Below are 25,433 nucleotides of genomic sequence, written 5' to 3' on the forward strand. Positions count from 1 at the left end.
TACATTACCTTGAATTTTAAACTGAACATAGTTAGGTCATGATTATGGTCAGTTCTTTTTGTAGTTAAAAATTCAAATATACCATACGTAGTTGAATTGAAATATGTAAAAAGCATTCCTTACCGTAGGCATTTCTGTATTGTCTTAAAATGTAGATGAAATAAAAAAAAACATAACATCCCCTGTAAGCAGGCTCACTTCCAACTTAAAAATAGCGGCGTTGCTTTGCACACGCGCCTCGGTTGGTTTGGATGCTATCTCTCGGTTGAAGGTTGTATCTTGACATACCAAACGAAGCAAAAATAAAACTTTCTAGAGTGTACAAGTACTTTCGATTCTTGGCCGATTGTCGTTTTGAATGTTCTCGTTCTTTTGTGGCCATTTATAAAAAGCTCCTTAGCCAACGCCTCCGATTCAAAGATTAATCCAGTGCCGAACTTTACATATCAAGGCCTGAAGAGTCGAATACACGGCTTGAAGAGGACGCGAACACACGTTACATTAAAAGGGTGCTACAATGAAGCCTCATTTGCCAGATTTGGTATGTATTAGTTGCACTTACTTATTTTTATTTTTTTCCCTCGATTTTTGTCTATTTCTGTCAAAGTTGTAATTTATTGAATCGTTTCAGACAAATTGTAGTTGTGCATCAATTGAGGGTAAGCAATTCTTCCTCTTCTTCTTCTTCTTTCTACTAAGTAACAAGTCTCCTCGAGTGTTTTAAATTTTGGAGTTGTGCTTACTATACAAAATTTTTGAAATTAAAACGAAATGAATTTTCTAGTTTCACGTCCCATGATTATGCACCGAGGATACGGGAGACAGTAATGGTAATAATGGAATGAAAAACTTGGGAGAAAACAAGAGAACCCAGAGAACACCCATACACATGATGTTTGTTCATCACAAAGCTCACTTGGCGCGACCCTGGAATTGAACCAGGGACTCCAGGTTCCAGAGATGAGCGCTCTACCACTGAGACACTGTGTCCCTTATTATAAAGCTTTAATAATTAAAACTATAATATGAAAAAAAATTAAAATACTAAAAAGCGTAACGGAATCTCAAATTTTGAAATAAACTGATTTTTAAAGAAATACGGTTATGTTCAAGAATCCCTATCCTATCCTACCTATCTATAAAACTACATGAACTCACTCACTGACATAAAATAAACGAGTTCTTCTGGTTGACGTGGAAAGCTGAAATTTGGTATAATTGTAGCTTTTCGGGACTAACCCACACGAAAATTGCCTGAAGTGAATATTTTTTTAATTTTTAAGGGGTCTAAACGCGGGAAGTAGGAATCTCCCATGTTATTTAAATAGGCATTTCCTTGGGTTACAAAATTTTATCTTTTAGGTAGTTAAAATAGTAAAAGAAACATGAAATTTGACAGAATTGTAGGTTTAAGAGGTGCGAAGCCATAGGACAAGTAAACGCAGGGGTCCAGGGGTGAAGCCACAAGCCAGCTAAATTCAGGAAATATAAATAGCAAATGAACGAAATTCACTCTTGTTGCAAAGACTGATAGATAAGAGATGCAAGGCCGTATGCCAAGGAAATGTAGGGATTTGGGGGCAGGATCCCCAGCTGGCTTGGCCAGCAGGCTAGTTCCGTCTAATATAACTCAATCTCGGCTATATGTTTAGCGTACTCGACTACGGCAACGGAGGCCCAGGTTTAATTTCCGTCGGCAACTCGTATAGTTCGGATCCCAGCCAATTAATTTAAATGGGGAATATGTTTCCTTTTGTATTTTGTCAACTGTTCTGTGTCTCCAATTTTTGATCTTCCAGGTACGTCTTAGGTGACATATCCATGTTCGAAGGTGGTGGGTGAAAAAGCGACAGAACTTTCTTGGTTACCTTTATTATTGAATTTGAAGAATGGATACAGGGCTGCCTTTTGCAAATTCTTAAATTGTTAAAAGCCTCAGTGTGTGGGTAGGTGTGTTTTATAATTATTTAAAACACATCTACAATTTATTTGCACGTTCAAAAACTGTAGAAAAAAAAGACCTTATAAAATTATCGTATATTATCGCAAAGACATTATCGTATATTGCATTAAAGCTTATATTATCGTATATTGCATTAAAGCTTAAATTATCGTATATCATGATAATGTATCGTATTATTGGTAAGCGTGCAGCAGAGTTTATCTATCAATGTGGAAAGTGGACAACTTCCAATGAACAGCTTTATTTTGTTCCCGTTTCGTCATGTCACGTGGTTCTCCCCTAGTAACTTAGCAGCAGTGTTCGTAGTTTGAGGGAAATTTCTCGAATCTAGGGAAATTTCATAAGTAAATTTAGCGAAAAGGAAAAAGGGAATTTTTCGATAAAAAGTGACAATCCAGGGAAATTTTCGCGGTGAGTGATTAACCAATATGAATGCTTAAAATTTTTCTATGTTCTTCAGAAATGAACCAGTACAATAGCAATAGTTTGAGTGTATGTTCAAAGTAGTATGATTTGCATCGATTGTTGGTTGGGTGTATTTTTGTGTATTTTTTGTTTAAAAAAGTGAAGGAAACGTAGAAAAAGGAGCAAAAAGCAAATGAATAAAACAAGTGTGGTTAATATAGCTAAATCAATCTTCTCGCATAACTTCTGTCATAGGAATTGGACATTCAACAAACTAGGGACAATTTGAGAAGAAAAGGGAAAATTTTGTGTTATTCGAGGGAATTTTTTTTCTTAAGGAAATCTACGAACACTGCTTAGCGGAAGTTGAAAAAACGGCTCCCGTATTAATTGTAGTTTTGAATTATGTTTATTTTCAAAACTTTTAACGTGAACTTCTATAATCTAAGTTATCTACTTAGGCAAGTCATAAAAGTTCGTAATGTGTGTACTGAAAACATCCTTAAATTCCTTTCTTACTAGAATAGCATTTAATATACTGTAAAATACAGAACTACTAATGAGAACTTAACAAAAAAGTAACACAAATTACAACATATTTCTTCTTTTAAATGGATGTACGGTATCTAAAATTGCATAATACTAAAATTTTGCAAAATTTGAACACAATACAGTAAGTTAACACCAGCTATGAATTGTTATAGTGAGTACTTAAGTACTTCTGCTTCTCTAGATATCATTCTATGTATGTTGAGATAACGCCTGTCGTACATTCCGTTTTTAATCCGCTCGCAGCTTCAGGTGCTGCTCTTCAATTCCTTTCTTGGTGATCAGGTAAATTACGCAATTATCACCAGTGGCAGTATTTCTTTCGCTGGCAATTGTAAAAGCATCTTTCAATACTGATACTGCCTTTTCCTTAGTAGGCATCTGGTATTGTTTATTCTTTATATTCTTCCCACCAACCTGATTATCTAACATAGGATACAAATACATTCTTGCATTGCCGGCAGCAACATAAGGTGTTTGCTCATAATGACCCACTGCGTCAAATTCATACACACATCCTTTCCCACTATTGTCCAATCCTGCTAAGACATTTGAAGTGCCATAAGGGAACTTTCGTCGGGCATACAACAATGTGGACAGAAGTTGAGCTGTTGCAGATGATGATAAGTTGCCACGATGTATAAGAGAGTATAAATCCATTTGTGACTTTAAAGTTTTACTTAACGTGTTCACATCAGACCAACAGCCACAGGAACCTAAAACATTAGTTTGGCTTAATTTGAATAATTTTGGTTGACGTCTGCTTAACAGTAAGTTTTGGGATCTCAAGCGAGTGTCTGATGCTATAGCTGCAAAATCTTTTCCAGCGATTGCGACAACGGTGCCTCCATTGAATTCGTAAGCTTGAAACGTTGACATTTAGAATTTTGAGTAACCAAAATAAGGACAACTTTCAATTTTGTATCTTAGATGCTGGACAAAAGAAGTAATTTTCTCAACTTTTATTGTCAACACAACAATGATAACAATTTCTATCACTACATACAGGTAGCTTTTATTTGAATTAGCATTTTTACTACAATAACGTTATATGAGATGAAATTACTCATACTTGTATTTCCTGTGAGATCATTAGTTGCATTTCATACAGCTTCTGGTATCCTCGAACTATGAATGCCCAGGGGTCCCATGGAATTTGGTTGGGCCCACATACAGTATTTGTATTTAAAACCTCATTGATGATATTTGACAAATCTGAATTCCCTCCCTTTAAAAAGTTACACAGAAATCGGTGCCACCACCTCGAACACACTTGAAAGTACTGAAAGAAATACGGTATACAGGAATATTTTATCCAACTTTCTCACATCCCATTTTGATATATCTCATCAAAATCAATATTTCGGACAAAATCTATGTAAAATAATGTGCAAGAAATAGCGAAAGAAGATATTTTCTTGAAAACATTATTTTTGTGTGATTTAAAATTTTGTCAAAATACTCCTTTATTGAAAAAATATACTAATGCACTTCTGTGTTGTATATATGATAGAATTTATTCTTCTCTGTTAATATTTAGACAGTCATATTATTGTATCAGTAAACTTGCAAAATAATTTTCTGTGATCAGTTGGAAAAACAAATTATAAAACAAATAATATATAGATATTCCTGTTTTTCAGCTCATCTTCTCATCAAAATCATTAATACAATTCTTTCATGAAGTGTAGCCATTGGTCTCAGTTCTTTTCACTAATATTTAATTTACAAATTAATAGTTTTGAGGAAGACTTTACCTCTTCAATATAATTAATCAAAGTCTTCTTCTCCATCTTCCGTTCTTATCTTCTATCATACTTTTCATATCCTTACTTCTTAAATAATATTCTAATTAATTTGTTTTCTAATAGAGCGCATAGCTGTTTCTACCCAACATGACAACTTACCATCTGGAAAGGAACTGGATAAAGTGTTTGTTTTGTAATAAGAATAGAGATTTGATTTAATTTCACGCCTTTTGAAAACTTTGTTGTATTATCTTTCGTTTATTAATGCTGTTCATATGGAATTTGGAAATATCACAAAAGAAATTGTTTTTCGAATCTCGTTATTTTTTTAAGTGTAAAAGCAAAGAAACTTATACCACAATAGTTGTACAATTTTCAGATTAGTTGAACCCCCTTTCCAATTATATTCAGTATCGTTTTTCTATCTCCAATTTTCTTCAATACCTTCTCATTAGTCTCGTACGTTCCGTCCAACTAATTTGTTTAGTTCTTTTTCATACTTATATTATTATTTGAAACGTTTCCTACTATTTTCCATCAGTCTTTCGTAATACCAACGTTACTGCTTCTACAACACAATACCCCATACGAAACACTTAAGCCGGGGCAGTTGACATGTCCTAATCCAGCTCTTATCAAGGCTAGATAATATGGTGGGGAATGACCTATAGGCCTACCGTGAGGATTGATCTTGCATGGTGGTCTGTGCACCCCTAACTGTACCAGATTCAATCCTGGTCATGGTTTTGAGATCATCTTAATAGTAGCTCCTCCTTCATAGCCTTGGTATTGTTTAAGGGTGCAATCTAAAAACTCATTCAGTTACAATATTTTCCCAGATCTTCAACTTTCCAAAGATGTCACAGAAAAATACGTTATTATCTTTACTTAAGACTAATACAATGGATGCCCTCTGAACTAGATGTGTAGCACTACTAGAAAGTTTGAGAAGCACTGATCATCAGACTACCAGAACGAAAAGCTCTGAAGAGAAGAAAAATTAAATTAATGTTTAAAATAGAGTTTGCTAGAGATAATACTTAAAATTTATGATAATAATTAGTTAAGGTTGCTTTATCATTCTAGATGTTCTTAAAAGTGATTAAGATAAAATCTACTTGAACGTACAGTAGGCAAATGAAAAATAAAAATATTTGTTATCAGAACTCTAAAAAATTGATTGATTATGACATATAGGAATCTTCACATGATTTGGCAGTTGTCTTAAAATGTCAGAAAAACTTAAAGAAGAAAAAAACTGACAGGAGAGAACATCAATGTTGGCAATGCACCAAAACGAAATTACAGAAATGATAAAAAGAAATTAAGTAGGAAAAAGTGGATTCAGCATCCTGTTTTCATTTCCCAAAATAAGGTGAACAAGGTTTTGTCCTCTTCGTATCATGCAATAAAACAACTTCTTTCCAGAGCTCTTTCATGGGTCTATGGTTAGCGAAGACAACTTCGCCACGGGAGATACGGGTTCGATCCCCGGCGGGAGGTCATGTGGTTTGGATTTCATCTTAAGCTGTACAGTAGATCCAAGTCTCCTATGAGCTTGGTCCTTGAAAGAAGTCGTTAAACTTTAAATCAAACAACTAACAATTGTTTTTCTTGTATTCAATATGTGAAGTTAACCTGAAGAAGTGAGGAAATATTCTCCTAAAGACACGCATTCTATTTTCGAAGTTGTGCAAATTAAGTTTAAGTGTCGTACTGAGGACAAGAAGCAAATGTGTATTAAATCACATATATTTTTTTCTGTTATGGATTCCGGAAAATAATAATGTCAAAGGAATGAATGAAAAATAAGCAAATGCAGCAGAAAGAAATGAAGAAAGTAAATAACCGCTAAATGCTAACCAGAAAGGAAAGGAAGTGCTGGAATAGGATGACGCTAAGAATGGTGCTTAACCAGTATGAAATGTGTAATAAGGATGGTCTAGCAGAGGCAATATTCCATTCCAATAATTTATTTCAACCCGGTGTAGATTCAGTCGTGAAGGATAAAATATAGCTTAAAAATCAACTTTTATATGCGTTAAAGCCGAAAAGAGGTAAATTACCTTTTATTTGTTACAGAAACAAAGCATTTTATTAGGTGTTTTTAAGAAAAGTACGTGCTGCTTTTATTAAATAATTACAGAACTCAGGCAAGCTTTCATGTTCATTTTTCTTTTATAACTTTTTGGGTTTAACCCGTTCAGCTAATGTCAGTATTTTGATTTTTTCTTTTCTTTTCTTTTTTTCTTTTTCTTTTTTTTTGGCCAATGACATTTTACTTGTGGCCCTTCTGAACACTGCGTTATTTATATACCTCTAATTAAACTTAAAATAAATTTAATTCATGACTTGTTGAATTGAATAAAATATAGCGTTGATAGTTTGCTGGAAGTGTTCCAGCTAGAATATGCCTTAATCTAAAACTTATTCACCACAGTTGCTGCAAATAACGTAGCACACACTCCACAATTTGTAACAGTACATGTAGCGTAGCGTTTCTTGATGTAACTTAATTTTAAAAATAATTAAGCATTGGCAATATTTAGTCATGGTTCTTCTCTTTGATGTGTGTTAGAGTAGATCTTGCTCAGTGTTGTGATGATAACTGTTATATATTTTAAGGCTTAATATGTCAAATAAACAGCTCTAATATATCGAGTTCAATTCTGACTTGGGAGTGATATCATTTATTAGTTGGCACACGCAGCTGGCAACAAGTGAATCGCGTGTCATGACATAGCGTGATTCTCTCAATCGATCATAGGGATATTTAAAGATGATGCAGTGGTAAAAGTCTCCAAATTTCTCTTAGTGACTGTCATACACATAAAAACGGTTTCATTCAATAGTTCCGTGAAGTAAACAGTTTTACTGAACATATCGGGACTTTCCCCTCCCCTATATATCACGCGACACAGTAACTCATATTAGGTTTTTTAACTACTGACCTTGTTTCCAAATAAAAATAAAGATTTAGCATTTGGACATTAAACTTCTAATTCTATTTGATTTTCTATTTCGTTGACTAAAGCAATGTACTGAAGTATTTAACATACATTTTAAAAACATCTATGTGGTGAATTTACATCATTATAACGAATATTAACATTCTTCTTATATTCTTTAGGAGTATTCTTGGAATATGGCGAACGATGAAAATGGTGAATATAATTCTAAGAATATTCGCTTATAGCTATGGAATATTTCTTCCATTTTTACACATAATTACTGGGTGCACGAAGGCTCAGATCAGAGGTAGAACATTCACCTTTCGTGGAGTGGTCTCTGGTTTGATCCTAGTCCGTGTTTGTTATAAACAACACTGTGCCCGAGGTTTTTCTAAGAATTCCTTTTCCTCCCGTTTCCTTTTACATTCTCATTTCACCAACTTTCACTTTCAACCTTTCACTTTTATTAATCATCCATATCCTTAGCGTACAGGGCATAACCGAGGGACGTAAAACTAAAGGATTTCATTTTTATCTGGGGTGAATATGAATCATTTCGGTTAGTAAGGGAAAACCAAACATCAATCAATTGTTTTTATTTAAAGTAGTAATAATAATAATAATAATAATAATAATAATAATAATAATAATAATAATAATAATAATAATAATAATAATAATAATAATAATATAACTAATTGAAAGAGGAACGTTTTGTTGAATTATCCTTTACGAAGAAAGTTTAATACTCGTTAAAAAAATCCTTTTTTGAGTTTGCTTTCGCTACTTGAAACGCCTCATATGTTTCGTTCCAAAATTATAAATTTATCTTTGAAGTTACTTTTCATTATATGTTCCTTGAACGGTGCATTTATTCTCTCTTGTTGCAGGTGGACATTAAGGGTAACGCAAAGTGCGCAGTGTGCAGTCAAGCCGCCACTAAACAATGTGACGCTTGTCAACAAGCAACGTACTGTTCGGAAAACCATCAAGAAGAACACTGGGCTAGTCACAAAGAAAAATGCAAGGCTTATAAAGTGGCACGCAACGATAAATTGGGAAGGTAAGTCGAGACATAGAGTTACTTCAATCAAAGATAATCTACAGTACTTTAAGACGTGAGCAAGGAATAACTAGCAATATTTGACAGTTTAACCTGATACAGTAAAATATGTCTGTAACGGAACCTGCTTTTAGCGGAAACTTACGTTAAATTAAAAAAGAAAAAAAATAAGGCCTTATGATTTTCTCTATAGAATTTCATAGATGTAACAAACGAAACCACAGTATGATACCTCAATGGAAATAAAACTGTAAACTTTCGAAGGAAAATGTTGTTCAGGTAATTAATGCAACACTACCTTACAGGCTGGTAGCTGCTCAAAACTGTAGGGGTGTGGTAGAAGTTAGGGGGGGCGATCCAACCATTTTATAGCTCATCACCATATTATAGTTCATTTTCAAACCTATTGTGAAAATTTTAAGGGGGCAGTGAAAATTTAGGGGGGTCCGGCCCCCCTAGACCACCCGTGGATACGGGCCTGCTACCTTACACACAGTCAAAATTTTCTTCGTGTACTAATTAATAAGAAATATTGTTATTTTCTCTGGGAAAGAAATTTTACTCATATAAACAATCTAAAGGACAATAACTTTTGAACAGATATAAGCAATCGTGTGCGTTAGAGTATTATTTATCATTATAATAACACCAATTAAAGTAATGTCATAATACAACGATTTTATGTATAACAAAATGCGTCAATCGATTTCATAGAACTCTGATTTTTGTATGTAAAAGAATATGTCAATTGACTTACAGTTGGTGCGTAAAATATCGTTTGATTTATTTATACTCGTAGTCATAAAGAAATGGAATGAAAATGAAATATTTCAGTCTAACGTCCCAGGGTTATGCCCTGTAGAGTAAGGGAGACGATGATTAAAGCAAGCGAATGATGATGGAAGAATTGATGGAATGAGAGTGGGAGGAAACGGGAGTACCCCGAGAAAACCCACGGACACGATGATGTCCACCAGAAACTTACTTGAGCGGGCATCGAACCAGGGACCCTTCTCACCAGGGCTAAGCACTTTAACATTTAGCCGCCGTGTTCCCCATCGCACTTATAAAGAAAAATATCTGTTCTTCTTGAATGACGATTGTTTTCTATCAGGACAACCAATGATAAACGTACAAAACAATGGAACTACAAAAAAATAATATAAAACAAAAAATAAATAAATAAAAGAACCTGTTAATTCACTCTGGAATTCAATAAATTTTACCTGATTTCTGTGCTTCTACTACTTTCGAAGTTCTAAGCAAATCGCGGAGTTTGCATAGTAAGCTATGTATTAACCCTTTATTTGGTCTTGCTATACAATCAACATAGCTTTCTATTGCGTTATACGCACGAATGATAATGTCAATAATCATTTAATTGGTGTTATTGCTTTCATACAACATTCATACATATGATTTGCGGATCACTTGTTTAGATAGATAACTTTAATCTTTGTCAACAGAGGACAACCAATATTTCAGTACTACAAAAGCTTTATTTTCCGTGTGCTGCGAAAGTTTATTTGTTGTTTCTTGGTTTGTACGAAGATATTTCAAGGAAACTAAGAAAAAAATCCTAATTATAATTGACCATGTTATGAGCAATGTTGCTCACTAGCAACTCATTTTACGGCAATATTCCTAGGAAGAAACATCCTATATTTTGTATCCAAAACACAGACTTTAAACATTATGAAATCATGGACGTATTTCAAGCATAAAAACAAAACCGAAATATTTTAACGGGAATTTCTCCATGCTTGTCAATTAAAGGGTTAATCTATCAAAATTTATTTGAGCATTTTCGGAGGAAAGTCTCAATATTTCGTGTCTTGTCCCGATATATTTTAATAACATGCCTTGGCAATTCCCCAATTCACTCATATGCAATATAGATTTCAATGCTAATGAAACGGAGAGATGTTTTGGGCCATTATTTCTCATACAGCACAAAACATGTCTTACTTTATAAATATTATGATCGATGTAGTGCTGTTAAAATCGAGTTGAGTTGATTTTGAATTTAACGTACCGTTTAACAGCGAGGCTACATGAGATATGGAGCTACTGATCAACGTGGAATCCTAACCACATAACCTCCCGCCGGAAATCGAACCCCTATTAAAATCGAATACTAGATTTTTCGAATATTCGTTATTCTGATAATTGTTCGAATAAATACTGTATTCGAATAACGAATAATTATTCTAATATTTTATCACTAATCAAAATGTTTATTGTTACTGTAATATACAGTATTTGTACATATAGTGAGTGTTTCGATTCTTCATGTATAAGTACTAATCAAAGGACAAAACTAAGCGCATAAAGAGCTTCGTTTCACTCAGCTAAGGGATGGACTTATCAATAAATTTGCACAATTGACGGTAACGGGAAAAGTATGCCAGTCCGACTGGCAATGGGAAAGCAGGTTATTCTTATTCCGACCTAGTCTAGTAGCTGATTGCTATTAGTAGCGTCAGAGTGACGTCACGGGAAGACGTGGAGGGGGAGGAAGTTGAAAATATACTCGGAGCCATCCCCTTTCTCTGAAGGACAGGCTTACACGACATTACGTCGTCACTTGCTTATGAATATATACAGTACGTACATGTACGATAAGAGAAACTGCTTTGTTTTAGTGGCAATGAGTGAGAAAATATTTCCAGATTCAACACATTATGTGATTCATATTGATACATCGTACCTGTACCATAGTTGTGGAAATCCATTAAATAAATAACGGATTAAAATTAAAATTTAATACAGATAATCGTAACTGATTACTTGAAATTAACATGGGAAGAAATGAAAGATTGAAATAATAATAATAAATAGTCAAGTCCGAATAAATTATGGCTTAAATATAAAATAATAAATATAAAACCGAATAAATCATGGCTTACGACTAGAGCCCTGATTTCTATGTACAAACAAACCCCGAGATACGCATGGACATATGCACAAAAAATATCAAAAATATACATTACAAATTTAACATATGCACTGAAGTATACGCTAAGAAAATACAATTTAAATTTCTTACAAAAATATCTTACCTTAATAACCTCTGTTGCAATCGTAACAAACTCAACGCCTTATTTTTCTTCTTCTTCTTCTTATTTTTTTTTTTAATCTACATCTGCATATACAATGTAATTCAGTTCACTTTAAATATAACCTACTTTCTTGTGATATACTCTGAAGTATGCTAGTATGCAGCAATAAAATTCGGAAATATGCAGTATCCTGCAAAGTTTACGAAATATGTACACACATCGAAATTCAATCAAAATATGCACTTATATGCGCTATCATATGCGTCTCAAACGAATTCTTACAAGTCTGTCGAAAAAAAAAAAGTACTTTCAATACGTTTTTGCATGTTACTAGAAACACGCATCTTGCATATAAATCCGGGCTGTACTTATGACCCACTGACTCAATGAATTGAAAAAACCCGGAAGCAATCGAAATGATATAAGTTCCTCAGCACTGAGTTAATTATGTCTATTACCATGGAGTAAAAATATTTTTACTGTATTACTCCGGTTTGAGCTCACATGTGAGATTTCTGATATCATATTATTTTTTAAATCATAATATATTTAATCTGTAAGTTACTCGAAGCCTGTCATCTTGCACGACTGGTCACATTAAGGTGCGGACTTTCACTTTAACGTGGCATCACTGTTACTAGAAATTGAATCCGGATCTTCTATTTCAAAGACGAGAACATAATCACGGCGTATGTGAACAGTTCATTAAGGAAAATTCTAAATCAGCCCAAATTACCCTTAGGGCCTATATATGCTCGGAGAAGACATAAAATTATAGATTAAATAAAAAAGAGAGAAAATCATGCTTGTTAAAATTAGTGATGTCCAATCCTCACCACAAGTACTTCGGTGCATTCCTCCTAAATTCATCAACCCCTCTCCCCCCCAAAAAAAAAACAGTAGTAGAGGAGGTCTGAAACTTCGTCATATACACGGGTGTCAGAGTTTTGGAGGGACCATAGTTGAAATCGGCACAATCGAACTTTACACCATAATGAAGTTTTTCAGAATGTTAAATTGAATGAAATTGAGGGTACAAAGCTTGCTATGCAGAGGTTGTGAAAGACAAGAGGAGGTTGTGAATGCATGCTATGTAGAGGAGGTTGTGAAAGACAAGATAGCATGCTTTGTACCCTAAATTTCATTCAATTTAACATTCTGAAAAACTTCATTATGGTGTAAAGTTCGATTGTGCCGATTTCAACTATGGTCCCTCCAAAACTCTGACACCCGTGTATATGACGAAGTTGCATGGTCACATGGTCATGGTTTCCAGGCCCCCACGTCTGGCTTTTAACATCTTCCAGGTTACAGCGATAGAAGTTTGTTGCTCGTTCCATCGCTGCAACAATAAACTCGACACAATTGTAAATGAGTATAAGTTTAATTAATTTCTGACACAACAGTATAAATTTCTCCACATTAAGAAACGTGCCCAGAACACAAATAATATTATTATTTAGTAAAACTCTTGGGAAATGTCGAGTTATCTTGTGTTTACAATGTCAGTTACAGAATTTCATTTTTCTTGTAAATACGTGGTATTAGAAAACATATACGTATTTCATCCTTCGGGCAATGTTTGTCTTTTCTTATTTATTTAATTTTTTTCTGTCATTATGTCGAAAACACACACTCTATAGCAAGAGGGGACGGGTGGTGTTCCTATTTGTTGGTACCAGCGGCGCAAATCTGTCTTCAGCAATAGGGGGGAGGGACAAGTAAGACCATTATCTTTTTCTTTTTTTGTTAATCGATGCTCAAAATATTTGTAAAGTTGAAAAACAATCCTGTAGAGTATCAGGGAGCAGAGTTATCTTCAATATTGGGAGGCGGGCAGATTTGAGGCTTATTCTTGGGGAACATCAATTTCATCTCACTTTCCTTTGTGGCAATCGGACGCAAATCATCACATTTTTCCCAAAAAACACATTTCAAATCGGATTATTGAGGAGGAGACAGTTTCCCCTAGTTCCAAGATTGGAGGAGACATGTCCCCCTCATCCTCCCCAGAAGGTACACATGTTTTCAGAAAAGATGAGTGACATTAAAAATTAACGTCATGAGTAATAGTATAATACATCCTTACATATTTGTTTATTGAAATATCTCAGAAGGTTCTATTGGACTTGCACTATTTTTCCACTCAGCGATTCAATGGGATATTTCAAACCCGCTCATAAATATATTGGCGCTAGTGTAGCTGACTGTGAGTTATGAATTTTCATAACTTCAACAGTTCTTTGAATTGCATTGAATAAACAGTTACAAAGAAAACTAACAAGACAATAGTTTCTTTTATTTATAGTGATAAGGGTAAAACTGTAATATGTGACTATAAATTATAAATTCCCCGTGGTTTCACAAATGTTGGCCCCACTATACATTTTTGTTTTCTCGAATATTTCATTAAAATTCTACATGTCTTATTGTGGAAGTCGACTTCAGGTTTCCAATTGGCATAAGATATGAAACAGTCGTTAAAGAAGATCTCTGGAATGCTATAACAAATAAAATGTCTATTAATGATGTTATTCATTAAGATAGAAATACCAATTCATGATTTTTCTCTTTAATTTCAGATATCTTGTTGCTACACGAACATTGGAGCCAGGTGAAACTATCATTGATGAAATGCCTGTAGCTGTGGGACCCAAACAGGACACCCCACCTGTATGTTTAGGTTGCTACGTAGCTGTTGATGGATCATATATGTGTTCACGCTGTGGATGGCCAGTTTGTGGAGAAGAATGTGAAAACGAGCCGCACCACAAGGACAATGAGTGTGAAATTTTCCAGAAGGCAGGTGTTAAATTTCAGGCAACTGATGATGATTTTACGGCAAACAGTCATCTGTATGAATGTATAACACCACTTAGAGTGCTTTTGGCTAAAGAACGCGATCCTGACCGCTGGGAGGCTGAAGTGAAACACATGGAACACCACAATGACATACGAAGGAATACTCCGGCTTGGGAAGCTAATCAAGTGAACGTTGTGAATTTTCTCCGTCAAGTATGTAAACTAGGGGACAGATTTGATGATGAACTAATTCATTCTGTTTGCGGATTTCTTGACGTTAATGCGTTCGAAGCTAGAGGACGTGGAACAAGCATTCGAGGCCTGTATCCACAAACCGGACTTTCATCTCATAGTTGCATTTCTAACACAATTCATTCGATTTACAAAGACTATAGAATCATAGTTCGTCCTACAGTTCAGATTGCAAAGGGACAAGAAATTACAACAACCTACACTCATACATTGTCTCCTACGCTTATTCGTCGTGAACACCTAAAACTTAGCAAGTATTTTGATTGTACCTGTGAACGATGCAAGGATCCAACAGAACTCGGTTCACACCTAAGCACTCTAAAATGCACTAAATGTGATCCAGGATTTGTACTCTCTACTGACCCATTAGATCCATCTGCGAGGTGGAAATGTACCCACTGTGAGTTCTCTACGAGTGGAGATGCTGTTCGGAAAGTCTACTCAGTTATTCAGGAAGAAATTGATTCTACTGATCCCAGTGATGTTGGAGCCCTTGAACAGTTGATGAAAAAATACAAAAGCTTTCTTCATCCACTGCACGCATATCGTACTGCCATCAGACATTCCTTGTCTCAGTTATATGGTCGGGTACCTGGATATCTGCTGGATGAGCTGCCAGATGTGTTGCTTGAACGAAAAATTGAACTCTGTAAGGATCTGATGCGAGTGGCAAATGTTGTTGAACCTGGATACAGCAGATTGAGAGGTAAGTATATTTGTTTAAATGCATCTGTAAAACTGTAGGAAATTGGGGTTCTAAGTTAAACATTATTCATTCCATATGTTATCGATTTGAATGTAATTTGTGATCTATAGTCCCTTGAAACACAATTCAATGTTTCAGTACTTTATATAGACACAGTACAATATAATGACATTTTGCTTTAGAAATGGGTTAAGGTGGGATTATATTTGAAAATGTGGTAGGCTTTTAGCAGGGCCGTGCTGGGATACTAATGAGGGCGGTGGACAAGTCTACTAAAAGGGCGCCTATACAAACGGGAATATAGGGAAAATATATATATATATATATATATATATATATATATATATATATATATATATATATATATATATATATATATATATATATATATATATAGAGAGAGAGAGAGAGAGAGAGAGACTTTGAAAGAAAGTATGGGTGCCATTTTATATCAAAATCACCACCAAATTTGTTTTAGTATTAACGTAAATAGCTAACCTCGAATCGAAATCCTCTTTACTACAGAAAAACTTTTTAGTTCCTGTAATAACATTTCTGTCAAATAAAAAGAAGCTAAATGTATCAACAACTTCATATAGCGCGCCTATGGACGCAAGAGGCTCATTGCCGCGTTTACAAAAGCTCTCCATTGATTTATGTCCTTAGAAAACTTAACTCAGTTTCTATTTTATATTTCAATCTCTGCGAGAGCCATTTTAATACTGTCCTCCCATCTGCGCCTTGGTCTTCCTAACGGTCATTTTCCTATTTGGAATTCCAGTTACAACTTCGAAAGCGTTTCTAATTTCTTCCATTCTGGCTACATAAAATGGCCATTTGAGCGTTCTAGGCTTGATGGCCCTCACAATGTTTGGTAAACGGTATAAAATTATGCAGTTCCTCCTTATGAAGTTTCCGCCTTTTCCCATTCCCGTTCCTTTTGGAGTTCAAATATTGGTTTAAGAATCTTGTTTTCAAATACTTTCAGTCTGCGATTTTCCCTCAGAGTCAGTGGCCATGTTTCGCAACCATACAACACAACAGGCATGATTATCGTTTTATATTTTGAGCTACAAATTCCTCAACAGAATTAGCGACAATAGAAGATTTTTAACTGAATAATAGCACGGAATCCCTGTTTTCAGTTGACATCAATTTTTTTTTTTTTTTTTTTTGTGATTATGGTTTTGGTCTGTTAATAATGATCCTAGATATTTGAAAGTATTCACTTTGCCGAAAGAAAATATTATTTGGTATTTTAACGCATCAATAAAATGCAGTATTACGATCCCGACAAACTTCCATTTATTCAGTGTTCTCTGCATTTACTTTTTATTATTCTATCATTACTTATTAAATTTACATGATCAGCATACGCCATAACCTCTCAAATACAATTCAGCTCTAGGACCTGATTGCTGTCTCTGTTCTCCAGAAGAAAGTCAAATAATAAGGACGACAACGCATCTCCTTGTTTCAGGTCACTCTCAACGTGAAAGCTCGTGAACAAGAATTTCTCTACTCGAACCTTACTTTGGGATTCATTTAAACATATCTTAATTAATCTACCTTTTTCGGTATTGCAAATTCTGTAAGCATTTTGTACAATGTTTCCCTCCTACCAGAGTCTAAAGTCAATGATTGATGTGCCAGGATGTTGTATTCTCTCATTTTTCAAGTATTAGTCGAATGGTAAATATCTGGTCGATATTTGATCGATTTTACCTAAACCCGTTTTGATAATCTCCAATATATTCATCTGCGTATGGAGTCAATCTTGCTAACACAATGTTTAAGAGGATTTATTGGATGTTGACAGAAGAGAAATCTCTCGATAACTATTAAATCTGTTTTGTTGCTTTTCTTCTGAACTGGAACAATGATTGATTCTCTTCAATCTTGTGGTAATTCCTCCTTGTTCCAGATAATGAGTTTGTGTATCTTGCTCTACAATTTTCCCCCTCCAGCTAAAATTAAGTCAACCAGAATTTCGTCTACACCCGGAAATGTGTGTTTATTTTTTTAAATAGCCATTTCAATTTCTGTGTAGGTAGGTTCTGGAATATACGGTTATGCTGCATGCATTTCACTTTCTCCCCACGCATTAGTTTTTGGCTGTGTTAAGCAAATCGTCAAAGAAATCTTTCCATCTATTTAAGATGCTATTTGTATTAGTGAGAACTGTTCCTTTAGGTTTCTTTAATATATGTGCACGAAGTAGATAACCTTTCTTAAGTTTGTTGATGCATTTATACATGTCCCGAATGTTTTTGTTTTCACTATTATCTTCAAGTTAATTAATTTTAACTTTCAAAAGTTGCATTTCTTTGTTCTAAAAGTTTTAGAAGTTTTAGAAGTCAGTGCCGGATGATAATGAAATTTTATGTAATTATTTCGTTCGGATTTTGTAGCCAACGCAGTTTCTACTGTTTTCTCTTCTCTGCTACTTTAGTACATTCCTGGTTGAACCATGAATGCATGCTACGTATTTATGTGTGCTCCAATATTTCTTTTGCTGAAATTTTAATGTTATCTCTAATTTCAACCAAGTATCGTGAACACTAGTGCACTCCGAACCGTCTAAAACAGAGAATCTATTCGACATTTCAATCTGGCTCCCTCTCACCTGACTCTCCTCTAATTTCTTTAAATTAAACCGCTCCGTTTTCAGATATTGAATATTTCCTTCATTCAACGACAGTCTATCTCTTATTATCGCTGCTACCATGTGGTAATAAGTATCACAATCACCTCCTTTGAACGACCGAATATCATTTGTGCAAGACTCTTTTCTTCTGTCTACTAGAACGTGATCAGTTTGAATATGTGTTTTTTCATCTGATGAAGTCCAAGTATATTTATGAATGTCGCGATGTTGGAATTTTGTAATCTTCACGATAAGGTTTCTGGATATTGCACAGTACACGAGTCTAACGCCATTGTCACAACCTTCCTTATGGAAACATTTATTCCCTATAATCGGTTTGAAAATACCCTCTCGTCCTACTTTGGCATTGAAACCGCCTAACAGAATTTTCATATGGTATTGCAGGAGATGATCAAATACCCGTTCTATTCTTTCGTAAAAACTGTATTTTTTAAATCGCCATCCTAATTTTCTGTTGGGGCATGTGCATTTAAAATAATATTACACCACCGACCCTTAAGAGAATTAAAAGAAAATATATCTATATATATAATCATTAACAAATTCAACCTATGTAATTGCTGATATTACGTATTCGTTTGTGAACGTAAAGCCCTGTTTCTAGTTGGTAATTTTTAATTTGTTCCCCGTAAAAGAACATAAAATTTCTCGATTTGACTCCTACATTTCCTTCTCATCTAACTTTCTGATATCCCACTAGGTCCAACCTCTATTTCTAAACTCATTTTTTACAAATTTTAACGCTCTTGACATATAGAGACTTCTTGCATTTCATGTTCCAAATCTTATGCCGATTTTACTTTGCGGAATTCGTGCCAAGTTATCAGTTCTGATCCTAGGATTCTGCGAACTTATCTGAACAATCCTTTTTTTTTTTTTTTTTTTTTTTTTTTTTTACAGAATGAGGTTGTTAACCTCACACCAAATTCTCAAGCTGGATTATCACCCCTAGTCTGTCCGCGATTGCTTATTCAGTATATTCGCATCTAACCTCTATATCCCAGAGGCCTTCTCCTCGATCCACAACCTGAGGACGCGCCGTGCCGTGATGACAGGAAGACCACATTTTACTGAAATCAATACAGCTATATTTCAGAAATACAACAGGTACTGATTATCCGAACACTGCTTTAAAACACACAGGAACAATCAATATGCTCGCATATATGGATGCATATTAAGACTGATAGCTTTGATGCCGTAAAAATCGTAAATTAGAGACTAGTGTCAGTATAGTATTACATAAATGCATCGTAGGTTTGACTATCTGAACTATTCTTGATGTATCACATCGTTTCGTTTTATAGCTATATAACTTTATAATATTTTTGTAAGTGATTATACTCTTTACCTGTTCTCTGCCAATAGCAACTGTATGAATTCATAATACAAAACTGAAATACAGAAGAATAAAATAAAAATAATAATGTGATATTTCGCAGGGCATCCTATGTAAAGGGCGCCTTGTATTCTTCACAGGTTCTGTACTACCAGTCGGTATTTGAATTTATTAAACAAAGCTGGTATACAGGATAACTAAAACCATTTATCTATAATGTGATGTTTCATAGGGCGCCTTATGTAAAGGGCGCACTGTATCTTTCACTTGTTCTTCGCCAACAGTAACTGTGTGTATTTATTGTACAGAACTGTGCTATACAGAAGAGTAAATAAAATCGTTCATATTTGATGTGGTCTCGGAAGGGCGCCTAATGTAAAGAGCGCACTGCACCTTTCGCGGGTTCTTTACCAATAAAACTGTAAGAATTTATTACTAAAAACTTGTACCATTATTTATAGTGTGATATTTCGGAGGGCGCACCGGGACACGTCCCGGTGTCCCGGTGGGCAAGCACGGGCCTGGCTTTTAGTCTTGTCTTAGGAAGACTAACAAGTGAAGTAACGACTTAATTTCTCACATGAAGAATGAGAGATGGGATAAATCTTGCGAATTATGGTGTAAACTAAGAAACTTACAATTGAACAAAATAAAGATGGTGAACAAACCATTGACACTTTTTTCTGCTGTTTAGGACTATTCGACTCTATTATCAACCAAATTCTTATGTCTTTGAAATGTTGAAGGTTTGCTTTATTATAAATGCTCGAACACACGAGTCATATATTGACAATATAAAGACACTAATATCGGATTCTATTTTATTCAAATAAGCTTTGGTACTCGTACGACTGCCGTGTGGACTTTGTGATGGACAAACAACGTGCTTGTGGGTTTTCTCGGGGTTCTCTCGTTTCCTCCCACTTTCTTCATTCCACCATTTCATTCATATCTCATCATCACCGTCTCCTTTAGCCTAATCGGCATACCCGTGGGACGTAAAACTCAAAGATTTCATTTCATTTCATTTTATTTAGTATTATGTCTAGGAGTCACCAACAAAAACATTATTATGCCTTGAGAAAGTAGGAACATACTATTAGAGGCATATGTAAAACCTTTACAGCTCTTCATTTAAGCATAAACCTACTCCACAACAAGGAGAAAAGAGTGTGAGAAATGATAGTAAGCGAATGTCGAAAACTCACGGTCTATTGCAAGAGGGGCCAGAATATAAGTTGATAAACTATAACTGTGAAGTTAAAAGTCTTATATTGGACAATTATTACAACTTCACTTGCGAGATTTGGCATTACCAGGCACTACTAATGGTCCTAAACAAATCATGACACTAGAGTAATTATATTGTTATTATATACCATGGAATTCATGTATGCATCATCAAAAATATTGCGTGACTGTACCATGGGGATATGATTGTAGTTCATGCAAAAATATCTGAACATGGACAACATTGAAGGGAAAAGTAGTATAAATGGATTAAAACAATTATTTATTAATCCTATTAACATGCTCCAAATATTATATTGTTTCAAATAGTTCAGAAACCACAGTAAGAATGAAGAAATCTAATGAAGAAGGCTATAATATAATTAGTAGTGCATAAATTGCTATTTATTGATTTAGATGTGAAGTCTTGCAAATTTTGTAAGTCAAACAGCAAGAAGGAAATTAAAACGATATTTAAGATTTACATACACGTAAAACTACGTTTCACAATAATATGACTTATTTAGATTACAGGCATGAACTTTATGTCCAGTGTTTCTCCCAGGCATGTTTTTGGGGGGTACCGCCCCTTGGAGCTCTGAGAGTGCCCTCCCGGATGAGACCAAAATAATAGGTCTATAATATAATAATAAATTGGATAGTGCCCTGTAACAACATGTGCCCCTGCGAGTACTAAGTGGGCCCCTCGGAATATTTTTTTTTTCTGAAAGAAATACTGCTTAGGTCCGTTATAAAATAAAATCCTTTAAAGATCACACATTTTTCTAATAGCGTTAGCAGTATACAGAAATGAATGCAATGAGTGCATAAGTTATTTTTCCCTTCTATTTTGTATGACGCTGAAAAGTTTTAAGTCTAGCGTTTAAATGGAACTTATGGTATCAACACGTACTCCCAAATTTAGATATTTTACATACCTTAACTCAAGAAAATTTTGCGTCGCTCTTCTCTTATTTGTGCGTATTCGATATAGCTGCGTCCGTTTACATTGAGCTACCAGCTAAGATTGTGATGTACAGCATCAAATATATGGACCACACTGGACACAAAATAAGCAATAACAGCTCATTCTAGCGCCAATAGTGTCGCAACGAGAAAACTCGTTCACACTGTGGTACCAACATTGTTTTCAGAATAGACTTTCCTTAATATTTTCTTTCGTAGGTAGTCTCTGTGTTTCCGCATACCATGCTTCAATTTCGATCATTTTTATAAGCCACCCCTGGAAATTTGTCACTCTGGGCCTGGGTCCCTGTGGCTCGTGCGTAAATACGGACCTGTCAACGCGGGTAATACTGTATAACTATACAACTGACAACCTTTTTGGGAAATATCCATTCTGAATGTTGATTATGTTTATTTTTAGCCATGTCTTTCAATTACGATTAAATATCAACATGAGGTGTTCTTTTCACTTTCAATAGTGGTCATATCTGCGAATTCAGAAAGAAATTGAAATTGACGTTATTATCATATTCAGTTTTTCGTAAGGAACGCTTGTACTTTCACTGTAATTAATTGGCCTTTTCATTCATTTATTGAACGTCTAAAACTCATTAAACTTCTTATATAATTTTTAGTAATACAAATGAATCAAACACACACGAATGTATAATAACACACACAGTAACATATAATGATTTATTTTCTACTAATTTCTTGTTTTATCTTATTTTCAAAAGAAATCTTTAAGTTTTATGTCCCACAGTTATGCCGGTTAGGCTAAAGTAGACGATGATGATGAGAAATGAATGAAATGGTGGAATGAAGAAAGTGAGAGAAAACAGGAGAATCCCGAGAAAATCCACGTACACAGTGTTTGTCCACCACAAAGTTCACTTGAGTGAGCTGGGATAGAACCAGAGACCCCATGCACCAGAAGTGAACGTTCTGCCGCTGAGTCATCGTGGCCCTTTTATCTTCTTTTGAGTTACATATTATCTTATATAAAATAATATATCGGTGTGCAAAACTTGGGGACGAAAGTAAGTTTCGCATGCTGTCACTCCCAAGTGGCACAAATTGGTGAAACTTAAACGATATACAGCAAGTGGTGTTGCAGTATGATATGAGAAGCAACAGACTGAAACAAATGATAAGATAAAAAAAAACAGCACTTTTATATAGAGGCAAAAGCAATGCTACTCATGATGCTCCCTTCCCACCTGACATTACAAAGGAGTGAAATGGCCCTTAAAAGGGTATGTGATCACTGCAGTCGTAGATCAATGCTCTGCAACATACTCCCATGCTGCTTACAAAATGGTAGTAGATTGTGGATGGAGTTCCATTCCGTCACCAGTGCTGTCGACAGCTACTGAGTGGTCCTTGGTTCCTCATAGCAGCCAAACGTACTCCATGTAATTCAAGTCGGAGGAACAGAGAGATCAGTCCATTCACCGAATATCCTCTTGTCTCAAGAGTTCCACCAAGTCGGGGCGGACTACACCTCTTAAAAGACGTGCGTGGAGAAGTACAATATCACAATAAAGTTAACCGTTGAGTATATCGCGTTCAAACTTTCGAAAGTTGGTATGCTGATGCAATATCATGTCTTCCCACAGAAGAATACCAGACCACCAAAATGATCATATAAGACAATGTTTTAGGGCTCATTGCGTGTTTCCACCTCTCGCCAGATGAATGTACTTCTAGAATCACTAGTCAGACTCAATCTGCTTTCACCGAAGACGAAAACACGACCCCAATCCTCCTCGGTCCAGTCCTGATGTTCTTAACATCACTACAAATGATGCTGCCACTATGGGAGTGTCAACGAAATAAAACCTAAGACCATGAACAGAGAGACTATCCTCATGCACCTCCCGCAGTCGATATACCACCGTGGAGTATGAGATCGATTGTTTTGCAATTGCACTCGTTTGATGCCGGTCGTCGCTTGGATGCTGCACAATGTAGCTATGTGTTTTCGATGTTCTTACGTGTATTTCCACCGATAGAGACTCTTCAAAATGAGACCAAGTCAAAAACATTTGACACCGTATTTGATTATATTGCTAATTATCGAGACTGGTAATCTTCTTTCATTCAGGAAGCGTGGTTGCCAAATTGCAGCATTAAAATCCATTATATTTCTCTTCCTCGCCGACTATATTTCGTTCCTCGTAACTACTTAGGCCTATAATTATGTATTGCACATGTCATTATTTTTCATAATAGTTATGTCCGTTTATTACGAAAGAAAATGTATTCGTTAGCGTAGTTTTTGGCAACTGTACAGAAAATAATACAAATGATGTGTTACTAAAATGTATTTATGCTACCAGTCACAATGTCAGGTAGTTGATATAACCACTTGTATTTTAGCAATTTATTCCAAAACACAATAGAGTGAAGTTGCACAGGGATGAGACAAAATTTAACCGAGCTAGGATAACACAGAGCCATTATGTTGAATTAACACAACCATTTTTATTGTGTACTTTACTATGATAAGTCCTTGTGCTTTTAATTGTTTAACAAAATGAAATACTACCATACTCTCATACTTTAAATAAGGATTAAAATGAGATAGAATGAAGTTTTCAGTTTAACCGGTTTCGTGTTAGGTTTGTTCATACTCTGTGGACTCAATGTAGCAAAGAAGAAATCTTGAAATGCATGTTATATATACGTGAATCATTCAATAAAATTTTAAACACTATAGATTTTAAGCTACATGTTTTCGGAGACGTCGTTTAGTTTTTTTATTCTCTCTAAAGACAAATAAAGGTTTATTGAAATATTAACTCTCAGAGGAAGAATAACGAAGCCACAAGCTCTTCAGTAACAAGAACTAGACTGTCTTTGCCTCACACCACTGTAAATTATTATAATTGTTAAATATTAGTTTTAATATTGATTCGTCTTAATGTCTCATTTCAGGTATGACTTTGTATGAAATGCATGCACCCGTTCTAATGTATGGAAGAAATTTGTGTCAATATGGTGAAATAGACGAGAAGGAGATGCGTAAAAGATTTGAAGAGGCAGCCAGTTACTTAAGAGAATCAGCTGCGATTCTTCAGCTGGAAGATCCTGAATCTCCAGAGGGCATGATTGGACAGGTGGCAGCACAGTCACTTGTTCAACTGGAACAGTCAATTCAACAACTACCCCAATAAATAAAATTTAAGCAAGTCTTTATATTTTCTATTATAAACTAACACATTTTATTTTTCCCTAGTAAATTGTAAACTTAATTGTGTAAACATATTTTCTAATAAAGAATTCTTACTTAGTATTTTTTATCAGTTTCATTTGTCAGGCAGTTAATGTACGTAAACCCGTTGTGATTGCAGGTTATGTTCGAATGATGGTCGTCCAAAGTCGACTAGTGGATCGTAGTACATGGTGATTCTTTTAAAACTCACGGATTTCATTGGGTCTTGGATGGGAGATTTATGGAACTATGTTTAGGGTCTACTGGTTTAAATTCATCCGAGATAATATCGATCTCGCCTCAAGAAAAACAGTAAATTTTCGACACTGTACCTTACAATTGGAATGAAGTTTTGGATTTTTGAAGCGAAATTGCAGAATACAAATTAAGTGTTAGTGAGAATACAAATTAAGTGTTAGTGGTAACACCAATAAATCACATTTTGAATAGTTATAGCCGGTTTCTTTCCGCAAATGACGAAGAGATTTCTTGGGCGACCTAAGGAGTCGATA

General features: G+C 35.0%; 1 protein-coding gene and 1 pseudogene across 1 annotated transcript; one reads left to right on the plus strand and one right to left on the minus strand.

Moving 5' to 3' along the window:
- Positions 1-235: 235 nt before the first annotated feature.
- Positions 236-25,002, plus strand: LOC145686436 (SET domain-containing protein SmydA-8-like). The gene is made up of 4 exons (XM_081759735.1): positions 236-541; positions 8,507-8,679; positions 14,324-15,501; positions 24,645-25,002. Exons 1-4 carry the CDS (start codon positions 518-520, stop codon positions 24,881-24,883), a joined length of 1,614 nt encoding a protein of 537 aa, XP_081615861.1. The 5' UTR covers positions 236-517; the 3' UTR covers positions 24,884-25,002.
- Positions 2,863-3,882, minus strand: LOC145684781 (proteasome subunit beta type-1 pseudogene; annotated as a pseudogene).
- Positions 25,003-25,433: the final 431 nt, after the last annotated feature.

The sequence above is a fragment of the Thermobia domestica genome, chromosome 5 (genome assembly GCF_964235325.1).
Source record: "Thermobia domestica chromosome 5, izTheDome1.hap1.1, whole genome shotgun sequence".
Classification (NCBI taxonomy): Eukaryota; Metazoa; Arthropoda; class Insecta; order Zygentoma; family Lepismatidae; genus Thermobia; species Thermobia domestica.